Source organism: Lissotriton helveticus, chromosome 5_1 (assembly GCF_964261635.1).
Source record: "Lissotriton helveticus chromosome 5_1, aLisHel1.1, whole genome shotgun sequence".
NCBI lineage: Eukaryota > Metazoa > Chordata > Amphibia > Caudata > Salamandridae > Lissotriton > Lissotriton helveticus.
The window spans coordinates 1,585,275,152-1,585,291,314 of record NC_136065.1 but is presented as its reverse complement, the minus strand read 5'-3'; the positions used below and the strand labels follow the sequence as shown (position 1 = coordinate 1,585,291,314).

The 16,163-nt window shown below is 44.8% G+C and overlaps 1 protein-coding gene across 9 annotated transcripts in view; it reads left to right on the top strand.

Moving 5' to 3' along the window:
- The first annotated feature begins 5,171 nt into the window (after nt 1–5,171).
- The window catches only part of NFYA (nuclear transcription factor Y subunit alpha), a 32,326-nt gene continuing 21,334 nt past the window's right edge, over nt 5,172–16,163 (top strand). For 4 of the 9 annotated variants that reach the window (XM_078644755.1, XM_078644752.1, XM_078644754.1 and 1 more), the window contains exons 1-4: nt 5,172–5,312; nt 13,179–13,306; nt 15,054–15,200; nt 15,486–15,617. In XM_078644755.1, the coding sequence (XP_078500881.1) occupies nt 13,232–13,306; nt 15,054–15,200; nt 15,486–15,617 (354 nt within the window). In that variant the 5' untranslated portion in view covers nt 5,172–5,312; nt 13,179–13,231. Of the gene's footprint in view, nt 5,313–5,343; nt 6,934–13,178; nt 13,307–14,148; nt 14,227–15,053; nt 15,201–15,485; nt 15,618–16,163 lie in introns of those variants that run through there. The other 5 variants (XM_078644748.1, XM_078644747.1, XM_078644746.1 and 2 more) reach the window with 3 other exon arrangements.

The following is a 16,163-nucleotide window of genomic DNA, read 5'->3' as shown; positions in this document are numbered from 1 at the left end:
TTGAAGAAACATTTGATGTATTATATATCCTCTCCATTGGGATTCTCGAACGGAAACCGCATCATGGAATTTTATAATCAAACCAGGAGTTTCCAGCATCATTTTTTTCTTCCTTAAACTGAGTAATCTTAGCTACTATTAAAGGGAAGTTCTGTTAGTTTTTGACACCATGAAAATGCTCTGCTCGCTATTGATTTTGTTGTGGTCCCCGGAAGCTTGTCTCCTTTCTGGTGAAGAATTGGCTTGGTAGTTTGGTCTGCCCTGTTCCCATGATGCACTGGGCCAGGGACAGACTAATTTGCATATAGCCAGGTTCTGAGCTGGGATGGGGCAGTGAGCTAAATAACGGTGATGGATCAAGCCCTGATCTTTGGACTGGGTAAGAGTGGTCTGCTTAATTCAGACACTCTGTTCATCACCACCCCCCTTTTCTGAATCATTTTGTCCACCATAAGTGTGGAAGGGTATACTCAGACATGAGTCCCTTGCTCACTGCTCCATCAGGATTCAAGCAAGCCGGGCCGACGACGCCTGAAATGGCAGAAACCGGTCCCCGGAAGCTTGTCTCCTTTCTGGTGAAGAATTGGCTTGGTAGTTTGGTCTGCCCTGTTCCCATGATGCACTGGGCCAGGGACAGACTAATTTGCTTATAGCCAGGTTCTGAGCTGGGATGGGGCAGTGAGCTAAATAACGGTGATGGATCAAGCCCTGATCTTTGGACTGGGTAAGAGTGGTCTGCTTAATTCAGACACTCTGTTCATCACCACCCCCCTTTTCTGAATCATTTTGTCCACCATAAGCGTGGAAGGGTATACTCAGACATGAGTCCCTTGCTCACTGCTCCATCAGGATTCAAGCAAGCCGGGCCGACGATGCCTGAAATGGCAGAAACCGGTCCCCGGAAGCTTGTCTCCTTTCTGGTGAAGAATTGGCTTGGTAGTTTGGTCTGCCCTGTTCCCATGATGCACTGGGCCAGGGACAGACTAATTTGCATATAGCCAGGTTCTGAGCTGGGATGGGGCAGTGAGCTAAATAACGGTGATGGATCAAGCCCTGATCTTTGGACTGGGTAAGAGTGGTCTGCTTAATTCAGACACTCTGTTCATCACCACCCCCCTTTTCTGAATCATTTTGTCCACCATAAGCGTGGAAGGGTATACTCAGACATGAGTCCCTTGCTCACTGCTCCATCAGGATTCAAGCAAGCCGGGCCGACGACGCCTGAAATGGCAGAAACCGGTCCCCGGAAGCTTGTCTCCTTTCTGGTGAAGAATTGGCCTGGTAGTTTGGTCTGCCCTGTTCCCATGATGCACTGGGTCAGGGACAGACTAATTTGCATATAGCCAGGTTCTGAGCTGGGATGGGGCAGTGAGCTAAATAACGGTGATGGATCAAGCCCTGATCTTTGGACTGGGTAAGAGTGGTCTGCTTAATTCAGACACTCTGTTCATCACCACCCCCCTTTTCTGAATCATTTTGTCCACCATAAGCGTGGAAGGGTATACTCCGACATGAGTCCCTTGCTCACTGCTCCATCAGGATTCAAGCAAGCCGGGCCGACGACGCCTGAAATGGCAGAAACCGGTCCCCGGAAGCTTGTCTCCTTTCTGGTGAAGAATTGGCTTGGTAGTTTGGTCTGCCCTGTTCCCATGATGCACTGGGCCAGGGACAGACTAATTTGCATATAGCCAGGTTCTGAGCTGGGATGGGGCAGTGAGCTAAATAACGGTGATGGATCAAGCCCTGATCTTTGGACTGGGTAAGAGTGGTCTGCTTAATTCAGACACTCTGTTCATCACCACCCCCCTTTTCTGAATCGTGGTTACTAATACAATCATCCCCAGTTCTAGTGTGTTTTAAAGAGGTTAGCATCAATCATCTGCCTTTTCAGCAAAAACATGGGGGGAGGAGGCCACTATGCCCGGTGAGTGTATATATTTACACCAAAAACCACAGTTGGCATTCACCCTGTCCATAACACTTGATTCCTCTCTGAAGCCCCCTCTCTCAAGGTGGCACAGCATTTCCATTTACTTTTTGCCATCCATTTTAGGTCTGGCATTAGCCAAGACCTTTTGAATTTACTAAAACAATATTACATTTTTAGAGGCTTCTAACCAGCTTTCTTCATCCATTGCTCTATTATTGTGTCATTCACATTTTTGTGTGGCCCACTACAACATACCACAGTGGTTCAGCCCACTAAAGTCATTGGCTAACTTTGCCTTAGGTGACATCATTATTTTCTTTCCCTCAGTGCCAGGGTCTACTCTGGCAATGAGTGATTTTTTAGACTAAAAAACATTTTTCCGTTCAGTCAATTTAAAAAAAAAAAAAAAAAAAATAAGGGCAAGTGCCTCCACCTCCCCTGACAATAAAGTTTGATTAAAAAAAAACGACTTAACAAGCATTGACAAATCCAAACGACTGATAGCCAAAGCCAGACCAATTTGCTGTGCCAAAGATTTTTTTTATTTCTGGCTTGACAGTACAGCTTGCTGCTTACCTTTCCGTACCATTTTTTAAAAATATAAACAGAGAAGGATTTTGCTATGCCAAAAGAAGTATGTCAGTCATCTCATGCTATTGGTTCTATTCCACCTCCTATGGAGTGTTTGTATTGTAAGGGAATATTCTACATCTAAATAGTACAATGAATCATGATTCATGAAATCATTTACCTCAAAGATGGATTGAATACAGATAACTTTTTTTTCTTTTTTCACAGTAGCAGGCTTTTAAAAAATATTTTTGTTGGGACTCAGTTTTCAAGCCAGACTTATTGACTTTGCAAATGGCATTTCTGTTCCTATTCAAAATGTCTGGCTAGACAAAAGCAGGTTAGCAATTGTTCCACTTGCTCACATGCAGTATTTGTCGGAGTAGAGATGGTCGGTCGCAAAAGCAAGAATTTTAGTTGGTTAATAAAAAAATGTGGCGTGAAAACTTGACAATATCTGAGTTCTCAAGTTTCCTTTGGCCTGGTGTAGCTCACTCAGTCCAGGTTTTTGTTGATATTCATGGACTTGTAAGAAGTAATTTTACGAGATTATGCAGGCCACTGAGGTCATAATGCTTCAGTCCTTGGCTTTTCTTCTTCTTCAATCGTCACTCTTGTTTGCTGTTTCCTAATTGACAGGACATGCTGGCTTCCCTTCCTCTTCTTTTGTTTGGGGCATGGAACATCTTCTGATTGATGCAGCTTGATAATGACCTCCCACTGTCCATTCATTGTTCACACTGTTATTGAGGCACTATTTTCCTTGTCTGGTTTTTCACCCTATCACCCCCCCCCCCCCCCCCCCCCCATGCTCAAGACTTTCTCCCCCTTCTGCCACAGGCTCCTGTTGCTTTTTTCCCTCCCACGCCAGGGCTCCTGTTGCTTCTTCCCCTCCCGGCTTGCGTTTCCGTTGCTTCGACCAAACATAGCCCCCCACCACTCCACCCCATTGTTTGTGCGACCTACCCCCCCCCCCCCCCCCCCCCCCCCGACGAAACAAAACCAAAAAACAGTATTATGACAAGGCCAGCCCTGGCCTTTCAGAGAAAAATTTTTTCCGTCTCCTCCTTTTGTCGTCTTGTCAACTCCCTGACACACCAGAAGAAAACAAAGCACCATGATGCAGCCAGACCTTGCCGCATCAGTGCTTTTTTTTTTTCTCTCCTCGGGTCGAGCCTGGGCATTGCATGTGCTATTCTGCGATGCATGCTGTATTCAAGTAGGAACTTTAAGTTTCTCACTCTCTGCCCATATTTTTCATTGGCCTGTATCATTGTCCACTGTAAACTGTGGCTGTTTATTAGTCAATAGGCTTAGTAGTTCCCCCTTAGTACCGCCTTTCTCATTTTGTAACCTCCCATGGCGAAACCCTGTTACATGTGTTGTTGCTTGGTAGGCTTTAACCCCTTGCATGCTTCGGACGGCCCCCGACGTCACGGTGGGCGTGTGCGGAGGACGGACTGGTACCGTTCGAATCCCGTCCACTATTCAAATCACCCACACAGCGAGAAAATGTGTGCAGAACTATTTTCTCAAATAGTGTTGTTTTGCCTGCTCCTGCAGACAAGGCACACTCTCTCCTAACGCCTTTTAAAAAATGTTATAGCACAAACGCATTTACGATGCAATAGGTCTCGTATTTGCAGGACTTTAAGCTACTGGCGTTGTAAATGACTATGCCTTTTATTTATGTTTTAAAAACACATAAATAAAAGGCATTGTCATATACAATGCCAATAGCTCCAACTCGTGTAAATGCGAGACCTATTGCTTTGCAAAATGCTTGTTCTAACTTTACTCTCAGCCACACATTGACAAAGCCAATAGTGCTTTCATAGATGAGACCTATTGAATTTACCAATGCTTGTTTCTGAGAAGGGCACTCACGCGCTGGTAGAATGCATGCGCTTAATGTCCCGTGACAACATATGTGTACGTAGTGTTTGTGCTGGTAGGGGCTAAGCGAGTTGTTAGTTATCTTCCCTAGTCCCGCCTAAACTTTCTTTTTAGAGCCGACAAAAAAAAGCTGCATTTCAGATATTCTAAAATAATTGTTGCAAAATAAGCATCAGTTTACCTCGTGTTTTACTACGTGACCAGTAAGAAAGCCACTCAAAGAAATAAGTTTACTTGTGGTTCAACAACTGACGTTTTATATCGCTTTTTGACGTGTTACTACAAATATCTTGAAGTGGCGTTTAACGGCACGGCTAAAGCTCAAGAACCGGCCCAGGTAACGCCTCCCACCGGTGACATCTAGAACATTCTACGTGGGCCGTTCCTATGGAGACCAACCTCTATTGACACAGACGAAGGACAAGGGAGCAATGTAACCTTTCAAGTGGCTGCCATTTCGAAACGGTATAATTCATTAGTTATTATTGAAATTAATCCGTTTTATACAAAGACAATTACGCAATGTCTTACAAATGCCTGAGAATGTTACTTTCAAGAATTACTCAGATAAACAGATTGTCTCTCAATAAAAATATACATTTACTTAAAAAAGGAATCCTGGTGTTTGGAACTAGCTGCGTGTAGACCTCTGCAGATAGGAAGACCGTTGCAAGATGAGAAACGAACCCATTGGCTAATCGATCGTGGCGAACCGTAGTTTGTTACATAGCGCTTACGCAACCGGAGGGCGGCATGGTAGTAGGCGTGACCTTTAGCTGCGCACGCGCACTGCTTCGCAACGTTCTCGTCTGTCGTTCTTTGTCCTGGGCGCCATCTTGCGCAGGGTGATCGGCCTCTGATTGGGTTCTGGAGTCCGGTTGTGGAGCCAATCAGAGCGGGAAGGAAACCGGGAGCGGTGAGAGCGAGCGGCCAATGTGGGGGACCGCAGGTCCCGATTGGAGGGGTAGGGAGACCAGTCAGAGTCCGGGGAGGAGAGCGCGGGGCCGAGGGAGCGCGAGCCCGTCCGGGGGAGGGCCTGAGGGTGGAAGGCAGACCGAGGAAGCGGGGACAGAGAGTCAGAATGGGTGTCTCGAAGCAGAGGGTTATTAGGGCGAAAGCGTGGTTGCGGGCCCATAGGAGGCCTGTTGGTGGTGGCCTCAGTAAAGATGGTTTTAGTAGCTGCAAAAGACTTGAGTGGCGGGGTTTACAAGACGCGGGAGGGCCCTGTAGAATGACGAGACCCGAAGATAGATCGCTGTGCAACTGGGAGTGAAGGGACAGTACGTGGGCTGAAATTAGAATGGTACGGAGTTGTGGCTGAATGCACTGATAGGCCTTGGCTGGGGTCGGGGGCATGCTGAACGAGACCAGGCGGGTCTGCATGGCGAAGGAGGAGACATAATAGATAAAATAATTAAATGTCCTAAGACGAAAGAATTGTATTCTAGTACGTTGGGTAGAGCAAGCGGGTGTTAAAGCGAAAAATGGACACTGGTAGGGGGCTGATGCGCCGAGATGGAGACAGTGGAGCAGGGTAAAGTGACTATTATGAGGTTAGACTCTGGTTGAGGTGGTTTGGCAGTTTAATGATGCATGCCTTGTGACATATTAACGTCGCATACATGACAAAGCTTTGTATCACACGTTATCACTCATCGGTGTGCGTCCGATTAACTATTTCCGAAACTACTACGAACACAATTTAGGTCTGTGGACACACAAGGATCCCAGACAGTGCGCGGCATCTTTAGAGCTTAACTGTAGAACCCTTCTTAAAACACCTACACCCTATATTAAAATATAGTTTTCCAATACCAAGTCCTTATTGACGACTCGGCTTCGTAACAAATCAGAGACGCAGAAGACGTTATTCATGTTCCCTATATAACCCCTGTGAGATAATCCTCGTTACAGTTTCCTCAATAAAGTAAAGGCATGCATTACGTTCCTACACGTCATTACAACCCTAACTCGCCATACCAAGCGTCTGACCCTCAGCGTCACGCTGTCGTGTTGGGTTGCGGAGTTGTGGTCTCCGTTGGAACCTTTTTTTTGTGTTAGGCATGCCCGATGACAACAAAGGGAAGGCAGGCATAATGAGATTTCATTCACATAGTCACCCAGAGTGCCCATTCGAGACGGCCAGTGATTTCATCTTCACTCGTAATAGTGTGCCTCTGCACATGGGTCCTTCTTTCCGATTGCCTACTCCACACCAAAGACAGCACCAATTATCTGGTTACTACTCTACCCTAACTCACACTCTTAGTTCCTGCAAGAGGAGAGAGTAGTAGTCTCTGCTCCTGCTCTACTCATTCCTTGGCGCAGGACTTTGTGCTGCCGGGTTTCTATATCCGCTTTACACGCTTTACAGATCTGTGACTGCCTGTCTTCGCTCTCTGGGTATCTGAGGATCTCTGTAGTTCACTACAGCGAAGAACACCCCATTGAGAGGCACTGATGACCATCAAGTAGAGCCCTTCAATAGAGCTGTGTGCATCTTCTTTTTCTTGGCTGTGATTTTGGCTACACCACAGGTAACGTTCAAATTCAGGTTTATTAGATTAATCTGTGAGCCAGGCATGACGACCCCTGCCTTGTTCAGTTGCAGGCACTTAAAATTCATTCAACCATCTATATTTATAAGAAATAAACGTATATTGCTTTATTGGTTCTGTGAAAAGTATACTTATGCAGCCATTTGTGTTGTTGGTTTGTAACTTGAAATTCATACTCTACCTGCCAATGAATTTCACCGGAGAATACATTTACCACTTAGAAGTGTGTTCCTTAAGCAGAATTTCTCTGTGCTTTATATCTATGCTTCAGTGATATATATATTAGAACCGCATATTTATTTGGAGTAGTCACCCGTTATTTTATTTCAGTTAAAAGGAGCGCACTTTGATAAAACAAAAGATTTATAGCTTACACGTTATAAAATAGCTTCTTTGTACTCTAAAGGAAAAGAGGAACGTCAAACACACCGAGGCCTCCTAATTAAACAATGACATTTTAAACCAACTGAAACACATGCCTATTTAGTATTAAATTCCTGCTGACTGAGGAGTCCACAGATTTTTACTAACGTGGTGCTGGTGCAGCCAGAAAAGTGCAGCACCCCAATATTATTTCCGCCCCTTATGATTGACAAGCCCAGAGACTTTATCACCATGTATTCCTGATAAGTCTGAATCGATTGTAAAACTTAGTATCAGCAGTACTTCAGTATAGAAACCACAGATGTTCGTCACAAAATCTCACCATGGAGCTATTTCAGAATTTGGACTGCAAGTTTGACCTTTCCTCATCCCACCTAGAGAGAGGCCACTGTTCAGAGACAAGTGGCCCCTACCCTTTTTGCTATTTTTCACCCAAACTGAACCGTCTATACAGACCCCCCAGGATATAGCGGCATAGATTGTCAAATTTAGCGGCACAAAAATGGAAATTTAGCGGCACAAAAGTGGAAATTTAGCGGCATTATTGCGGCACCGTATCTTATTCGTAATCATTCCTTTTCAGCCTTAAATAAATGTAAACTGATTCAGCAGGGTATTCCACTGTGAAACTGACATGTTTAAAGTGTCTGTGACTCTATGGAAGCACAGCTTCAATCTGTCCCTCTTGAGAGGGGGCTGTATTTCTCCCTTGGGTGTTCTAGCACCCATGTATGCACCCCTGCCAGGGCACCGCTGCCTCCTGGACCTGTCCGTTTTAAAAAACAGTAATTTCTATCACCCTTTTAACATTCAAAATATATTGATAATACAAATATGACCCATAGAGGAAGTCCTGCTTAGCTGCTGGAGCACTAGATTTACCAGAAAGTAATGCAGCGAATTTGTGAGTGGACAAAGACAAGGATATTAATAAAAAAAAACTATCCTCTTTTCTGAAACCCAATGGTCTAAAAGGGGCCTTAAAACATCCCGAGCAGTTCTGAAGCGCTGCTGCTGGGTACATAGCTGCCAAGGTTTCAGACTGCTTATGTGTGACATTTTCATAAATTCACTGTACATATGAGTGACATATGAGTAAAATTCAATGACTGACAATTTCTCCTGAATCAAGCAATGAAGTCTAGGAAAACAGATAAATATCAGATATTACCTCCAATTTGAGCAAGTAGAAACTCTATGAAAATCTTGAAACTGCAGCAAAGAAATACACACGGGGGCTTGCTGCGTTCGTCCTTGATGGCTTGCCTCTAGGTCCCACATATCAAGGGCATGAGTGAGTGGCATGCACACAGAGGTCCGTGAAATAACAGTTAAACAGATGCTGACTCAGACACAAGCAGTGTTAAAAGCTGGTAGCTATAAGTACAAAAATACCCTGACACAATGCTGCCTATAGGTGGCTGGATTGTTAGTTTTGTATGAGCCTGTCACTTGAAGAAAGGTGGGTCTTGTGCACAGTTAATACCACAGTAAGTCAGGGTCTTTGGGTGGACGTTTTTAAAAGATTTGTTTTGCTAGTAAAAACATTTTAAACATTTAATATTTACATAACATTAAGTCAGTTGATTGAATGACAATTGTATTAAATGGAACACGTTTGGTTACATATAAAAGCTACACTTATGTCTAATAACGCTTCCTTCAAAAACGCATTTTGGTGACCTTTGAGCAGAAAGAGGTATGTAGCTGAAGTAAGTGGTAAAAGGCCCTGCAAAAAAGTCCTCTATGGTTCTCAGACTTGCTATCTCCTGTCTCCGTGTATTTTCCAAACTCATGCCCTTTGACCTGATATATCCTTTTTGTTAATTACTGCTTGAAGAAACGATAAAGGGGGAACGAGGGCGATCCGAAGACCTAAGGTATTTAGCATTTTTAAATTAAAGTCTTGTCTAAAACACTAACCATACTAATTTCTTTTAGGTTACGAAGTGCATCTTACATTGCAACATCCTTCCCCAACTTTCAGCTCCGACATATTTTTCCTGGCTCACTTTAAAATGTGTTTCACTGTGGTGGGATTATCTTTGAAGAACTACGTGCACGGCACAGTCCTTTACCCACAGGAGGCGAGGGGGGAGTAGGGGGGTGGGGGCAAACACAACAAACGCCGTCAAAATAGCCAATGTCGAATCCTACTCGCCTGCCACCACAACCGTTACGGCTGCAGCTCCGGCGCTCCAATGCTGACGGCGTCGGAAAGGATTATGAGCGAATTGCCTCTTGAAATAAGATTTTACCGACAAAGAAAACATGTTTACTGTGGCAACTTTGTTGGCGCTTCTGCGCTTTTGTTTTTCTTTGGCAGAATAATGGACAGGAGGAAGCAAGTATTGGACGGCGGCACGTAGTGACGTGTGCACGCACAGCCAATTATCGGGCACTGTTTGTTTTGCAGTCACTTTGACAAATATCGCGGCGAGAATTGTAAATATCGCGGCCATCGCGCTATTCAGCCGATTTCGCGATTTTTTCGTAAATCGCGAAATGCTGGAGGGTCTGTCTATACTTCCCAAACTAACTGAACCGTCTATACTTCCCAAACTCTAAGAAAACACTTTTTGAATAGACTGTTTCTACACAAACTGGGGACCATTGCTAACCTGAACACTGCAACAGCCCATAAACAGACTTGACCCCTGCCAAGTAGTCTTTCTTCCAGTCCACTCTACGGAAGCTGTCATCCTCTCGTTCGTGGATGACATGCAGGAAGATGTGGACATAGGCATTACTTAAGTCCTTGTCTTCCTTGACTGAGCAGCGGCAGGCATGCTGCACGGGTGGGGGCGGTGGGGTGTGATTGCAGGAGGGAGGGAAAACATTAGATTTAAAAAAATCACTTACCTTGCAGCTGCCCGGTCCCGCGTCACTGCTCCTGTTTTCCTGTTTATGATTTCAGGAAGCAGGCAGACAGGCTCCCTCCCCTATGCCAAGCAGCGTTGTACTTGGTCTGAGCGCCGTGACACAGCGCTCAGCCAGGGGCCTTAGGGGTGGCCCTTTTCTCTATGCATACTGTAATGCAGCATGCATGGAGAAGTGGGAAATTGCGCATGACTGGTTTGGGTGGCCCTAGAGTGCCGAACAAACACTCACTGCACACTTTTAGGAGTGGACAAACCACTCCTCCACTGCCCTGCTCGTAGAGCAGCCCCGCCCGCAAAGCATCCAAAGATAAAAAGATAATAGTTATCATTTTATGTTTATGCTTCTGCACTGCTTGAAAGTAGTGGGGCGGCGCTCCTCCGCCCCAGCGGAGGAGCGCCCCCCTGCCTTGACCTTTTGGTGGCCTTTGACACAGTCAACCACAATCTTCTGGTGGATCGTGTCAGGGCTGAGGGACTCTGCAATCAAATGGATCATCTTTTTTAAAAGATGGATCTCAATCAGTCCAGCTCACCCCTTTCAATTCACCTAAAGTACAACAGAACTGTGCAGTGCCACAAGGTTTATCCCTTTCTCCACACCTTTTCATTGTATACATTCACCCTTTGGTGCATTCTCTATCTCAAAAATGGTCAAACTATATAATTATGCAGATGATATGCAACTTCTCTTTACAATTGCTAATACTCCGAATCTAAGAAGTTCTTGTAAAACACAATGTTGTTTATGGAACAGCAATCACTTGAAACTAAACTCTGGCAAAACTGAGATAGTTATCACCAAAAACAAGTTTGACCTTTGTAGTCCGTCCTTCCTGGCCCAATGCAATGGGTACCCCCCACCCAAGAAGTCGGTAAAGAGCCTCAGAGTCCCTATCAACGAGGAACTCTCCCTGAAACCTCAACTTGGATCTGTTATCTCATCCTGTTGCCTTCAACTCTGAAGGATCAAGAAAATAAGAACATTTCTTACTGTAGAGGCACTAGTTTAAGTCATAATTGCGCTGGTTATGTCAAGGATAGACTGCCAATTCCCTCTACCTGGGCCTCCCTAACTTCTTCACTCGTAGGCTTCAGATTGTCCAAAACTAGGCAGCAAGGCTGATTCACCAACTTACCAGACATTGCCACATTTTTCCAGTGATGACAAATCTCAACTGTATCCCTGTCTCCCAGAGATCTACTTGAAAACATGCTGCATCATATTTAAATCCCTCCACATAAAAAGCCCAGCCCTCTTAAAAACTTGCATTCAAAATTATATTCCGAATAGAAATTTAAGATCTACTCATCCGCACTTATCGATCCCTCTGTTTAATAGGAAAAAGACAGGCGGATCCAGATTTTCAGTCATTGTCCCCTCTTTCTTCTCACCCCGCATCTGGAACTCCCAGCACTCGCAAATAAGGATGACCCCCAACTTTAATCAAGTTTTGTGTTATAAAAAACAAGATGGGATGTACAAGCACTTCTGCTGCAGTAAAACAATGGCTTTTCAGACCCGTCTTTCCATGTCTAAAACTAATAATCTTTGCTCAGCTTACACATGTAGGAGTCACAGTATACATGTGATCATCATTCTTGGTAAACAGTCTTATTGATTCACTGCCTTAACTAAAAGATGTGACTATTCCAGAGATAGACTTTATTGAACTAAAGGTTCAATATTCACGGATGACTTAATTCGTAGTAGAACCACTATCCGTTTCCCTTAATGGAATACAGATGTTCTAGAGAGCAACCACAAACTTGGGAAGTGGCATCCACTTTCTTAATGTTTTGAACATATGCACGTACACAAATGAGTAGACTCCTGCTACCTTACACCTTGTAATTGCTGCTCTCCGTCCCTGTACATTTTATGTATTTATTTATTTGTTTGTATAGCGCTAGAATCGACCCCTGCAGGGGTATCTCTGCGCTTCAGCGAAACATGAGGGTAGTGGAGTGACTCTAGTGAGTTAGTAGGTGAGGAAAAGAGTGGTCTTGAGCTGCTTCTGGAATTTTAGATGGTCTAGTAGACACTGCCTCAGGGGCAGCAGTAGCTCGTTCCAGTGCGAGGGCCAAGATGGGATAAGGCCCTTCCTCCTAGTCTTGCTCTTCTTACTCACGGCACAACCAGCAGGTGTTAAGTGCTCGGGCTGAGTGATCTTGAGGGGGCATAAGGCATGAATTTCTCAGAGAGGTATGAAGGTCCAGAGTTAAGCAGTGCCATATGGATGGTGCAGCAGATTTTAAACTTGACTCTTTGATGGATGGGGAGCCAGTGCAGTTTCATTAGAAGAGGGCGGGAAGGAGTCCTTGTGGGAGCATTGAGGACCATCCGTGCTGCCGTATTCTGAACCACCTGTACTCTTGCCAGTGAGGCATCATTGGCAGAGTACATAATACTTGCTTTCCCTACCAACTGAGGTGTTGAGTTGCTGTATTTTTTGTGACACTAATACAGCCTACCGCGCATACCCACTTCTTTTTGGGAAGCTGTAAAGAACCATTGGTCTTTGAGCTGGGAGTACCAACAACACTCGTGCATACCTCACAGCTACTGCTGGTAGTACAAAGTGTTAAGTTTTAGAGGTTAACAACAATTCCGTGAGCTGGAGGGGAAATCCTATCAACTCTGACCGATGCGCTGCAATGTTCTGTTAAGTACTCCTTTTAGCAGCTACTGAAGGTATAGCCAACATTGCTCTGGTAGGTTTGATAGAGGCTAAGAATGGTCACAAGCCTCATTTAAGGTTTCATTTGTTTTTCATGTCACCTGGGTCACATACCCTGCCGTTTCATAACGCATGTTTTCAGTATTGAGCTAAAGGTCATTTAATGTTATTTCCAATAATTTTATTATTCTAGTAGGTGTTGGACCATGAACAGCTTGTATTTTGCTTAAAGTGTTACGAGCTCCCCCATAATGTAATGGTTTTATGTTTTTTTCCTCAGCGGCTCTGCTGTGGTTAAAACTTGTGCAAGGGTGGCATTGAGAGCCTCAGGCCATGGAGCAGTATACGACTAACAGCAATGGTGCGACTGAACAGATTGTTGTGCAGGCCGGGCAGATCCAGCAGCAGGTATGGATATTTCTGTGCTCAAGTGCATTGCAAATTGTGTGTTTGAGACCTGGGACACAATGATTTGTTACTTGTCATGTGATTTAAGCGGTACACTAGGGAAGTAAGCTATGGTACATCATGCTGGGGTTACGAGCATTTCGAAACCTTTCTACCACTGCCAGGAACACTTTTATGTAGGTGGAGGGTTAGTTTCATCGAACGGGTGGTTCCCCCCCCCTCTGCCCTCACCTGTAAAGATTGACGTCAGACCTGTGATACCCAAGTGGCAATTTTGGTGATGCACCTTGGTTTAATTACAAGGAATTCAACAATTTTGGGCCAGGAACGAGGGCCCTGGAATTTAAACCTCGTTATGGAAAAAGCCATCTGACCCACCCACGTGTGCAGAAATGCTTTGTCTGAGTTCCGACTACAGCTGCTGGTCTCGGTGTTCACATCAGTAACCAGTCCAAGGCAACGTTTTCTGAAGTTGTTTTCGAAGGTCATGACTAATATCCGTTTATACTTGGGATGCTAATCTTTTGACTTTCTTTTAGCGAGGTGCCTGAAGCCCTGGTTATGCACCGACTTGTGAATTAGACCTAGTATATTATGCATGGCAACCAGTGACAATCAATTCTTGAACATCTATTCTCTTTGCTCTTGAAGGTTTGGTCATGTTTCGACATTAAGTTAATGTTTAGCTTCACTGCCCACCCTGTCATAAACCCTCTGTTTTCATCTAGGTTCTTAAACTGTAATCTGACAACTCACTCCTACATTATACTCTGTCACACTTCTATGCTCTCTTGCTGACACTTGGATTGTAGCAGTTGTTGTTCTTCCTATTCCTGCCACAGGGTACAGTCACTGCTGTCCAGTTACAGACAGAGGCGCAGGTGGCTTCCACCTCAGGCCAGCAAGTCCAGACCCTGCAGGTAGTGGTGATCTCCCTGTGTCTCATAATTGCATGAGCCTGTGCCTTGGTCACCACCACCTCATTTTTCCAAAGATGTGTTTGAGTCTTCCATGTTGCATATCATTGGCTTGCCACACATACACGCACATGCTTTCATCTGCTTGGATACCCATCTTTAGAAGTGAAAGTATTAGTACGTCAATATGGTAGAGAATAGCAAAGTGGGGCTGATCTCATTATTACTACATGTCTGTAGGACCTGTCATAAGGGATTCAAAATATGTACATTGTTTTTGTGACTATTTGTGCTTCATAGAAGATCTCCATTATGAGGAGTGAGAGCAGTCACTGAAGCTGGTGGAGATTTAACTGGTTGTACAAGTATTGGAGAACAGAGTTAATTTGAATCCTTCTATTCTACAGATGGAAGAGTGGGTTATTGAGATTCTACCAGGAAGACCAGGACACTTGAGTAATTCAGTGTGAGTGAAGAGGCGGCGGTAAATGGGAGGTCACATAGTTTTTAACTTCTCTGTTTTGAAGTGATCAATTAAATAGGGCAGTTAGCACAGAGTAGCTAGTATCTTGCCCTCATTAAGATCTTGAGAGAAGACAAACACATTTAAAAATTGACGTTTTTCGCTTAGATGGTTGGTTGGCACTAGAGCGTTGAAACACTGTTTGTTTCTAACCCCTCTGCTGAAGGCTTAGATACCAGTTCTTCAAATAAGGATTCTCAGCAGTGTAAACTTTGGATTTTGCTTTTGTCATCACATACACTTGCCTGACACTTCCACCATTTGAATTGCTAATGTCATTGATTTGTTTTTCTGTCTGCGGCTGTAGGTCCAGGGCCAACCTCTCATGGTACAAGTCAGCGGTGGCCAGTTGATCACATCCACAGGACAGCCCATCATGGTGCAGGCAATGACCAGTGGGCAAGGCCAAACCATCATGCAGGTGCCTGTTTCTGGGGCACAGGGGCTACAGCAGGTGAGAACACTGATCACAGACCTACTACTAACTCGACTGGAACATGTGTGCTGTGGTGTTGGTAGTCAATTGTTCAGCATGTTGTGGACTGCTTAGTTTTAGTGTGGTTGGTGGGGGGCAGTGTCTACCTACTTGCTGCACATTTTTCATTCAGTCGAACTAGTAGTTGGCTGCTATTTGTTTGCCGAAAATAGAAGTCTACAGTTGGGTGGGTTGTGGAAGTTCTTATTAACGGTAATGCAGTGGCTCTAGTTTTTTCCTTGTTTCTCTTTTCTGTTTTCTCAGATCCAGCTGGTACAGCCGGGCCAGATACAGATCCAAGGGGGACAGACAGTCCAGGTGCAGGGGCAACAGGGACAGACCCAGCAGATCATAATCCAGCAGCCACAGACCGCTGTCACTGCAGGCCAGAATCAGGTAATTTAAGTAGAAGCTGGTGCAAGCTGACCACACGTTTTAGTCACTTGCATGCTGTGGATGCGAGAATTCTCATGTGAATATCTCACCTGGGCGCCTTTGTGTCTTTCGCTGGAAAATGTATTCATTTGCATCTTTAATTTTTGTGGGCTTGACTGATAATTATGTACACTAGGGGTTTTGGCTACGAGAGACCATAAAGTAGTTTTTTTAACGAGAGAATTCTATATATTATAGCTATGGGAACGAAACGTAAAAGTCGCTGACACTTAAAATTCTCAAAAACTCACACCCTCTCCATGCACTGGTCCCACACATGACATCCCTGACGAGATGGCGTTTGACATCTTGTGGGCCCTCCCTGTGCCACAGTACCATAAGTCTCAACCTTTGCCTGTGTGTCTTGAGCTCTGAGCACAAGACCAGGCCAATGGCCAGGCCCTGCATTAGTCTCTGTGGCCACAGTGCTCATGCTACCTGGTCTTGGACTATGCATAGATACACTGCGGCCTTTTTGCAAGGTTAACTCAGTGCAGATCTGTCAAC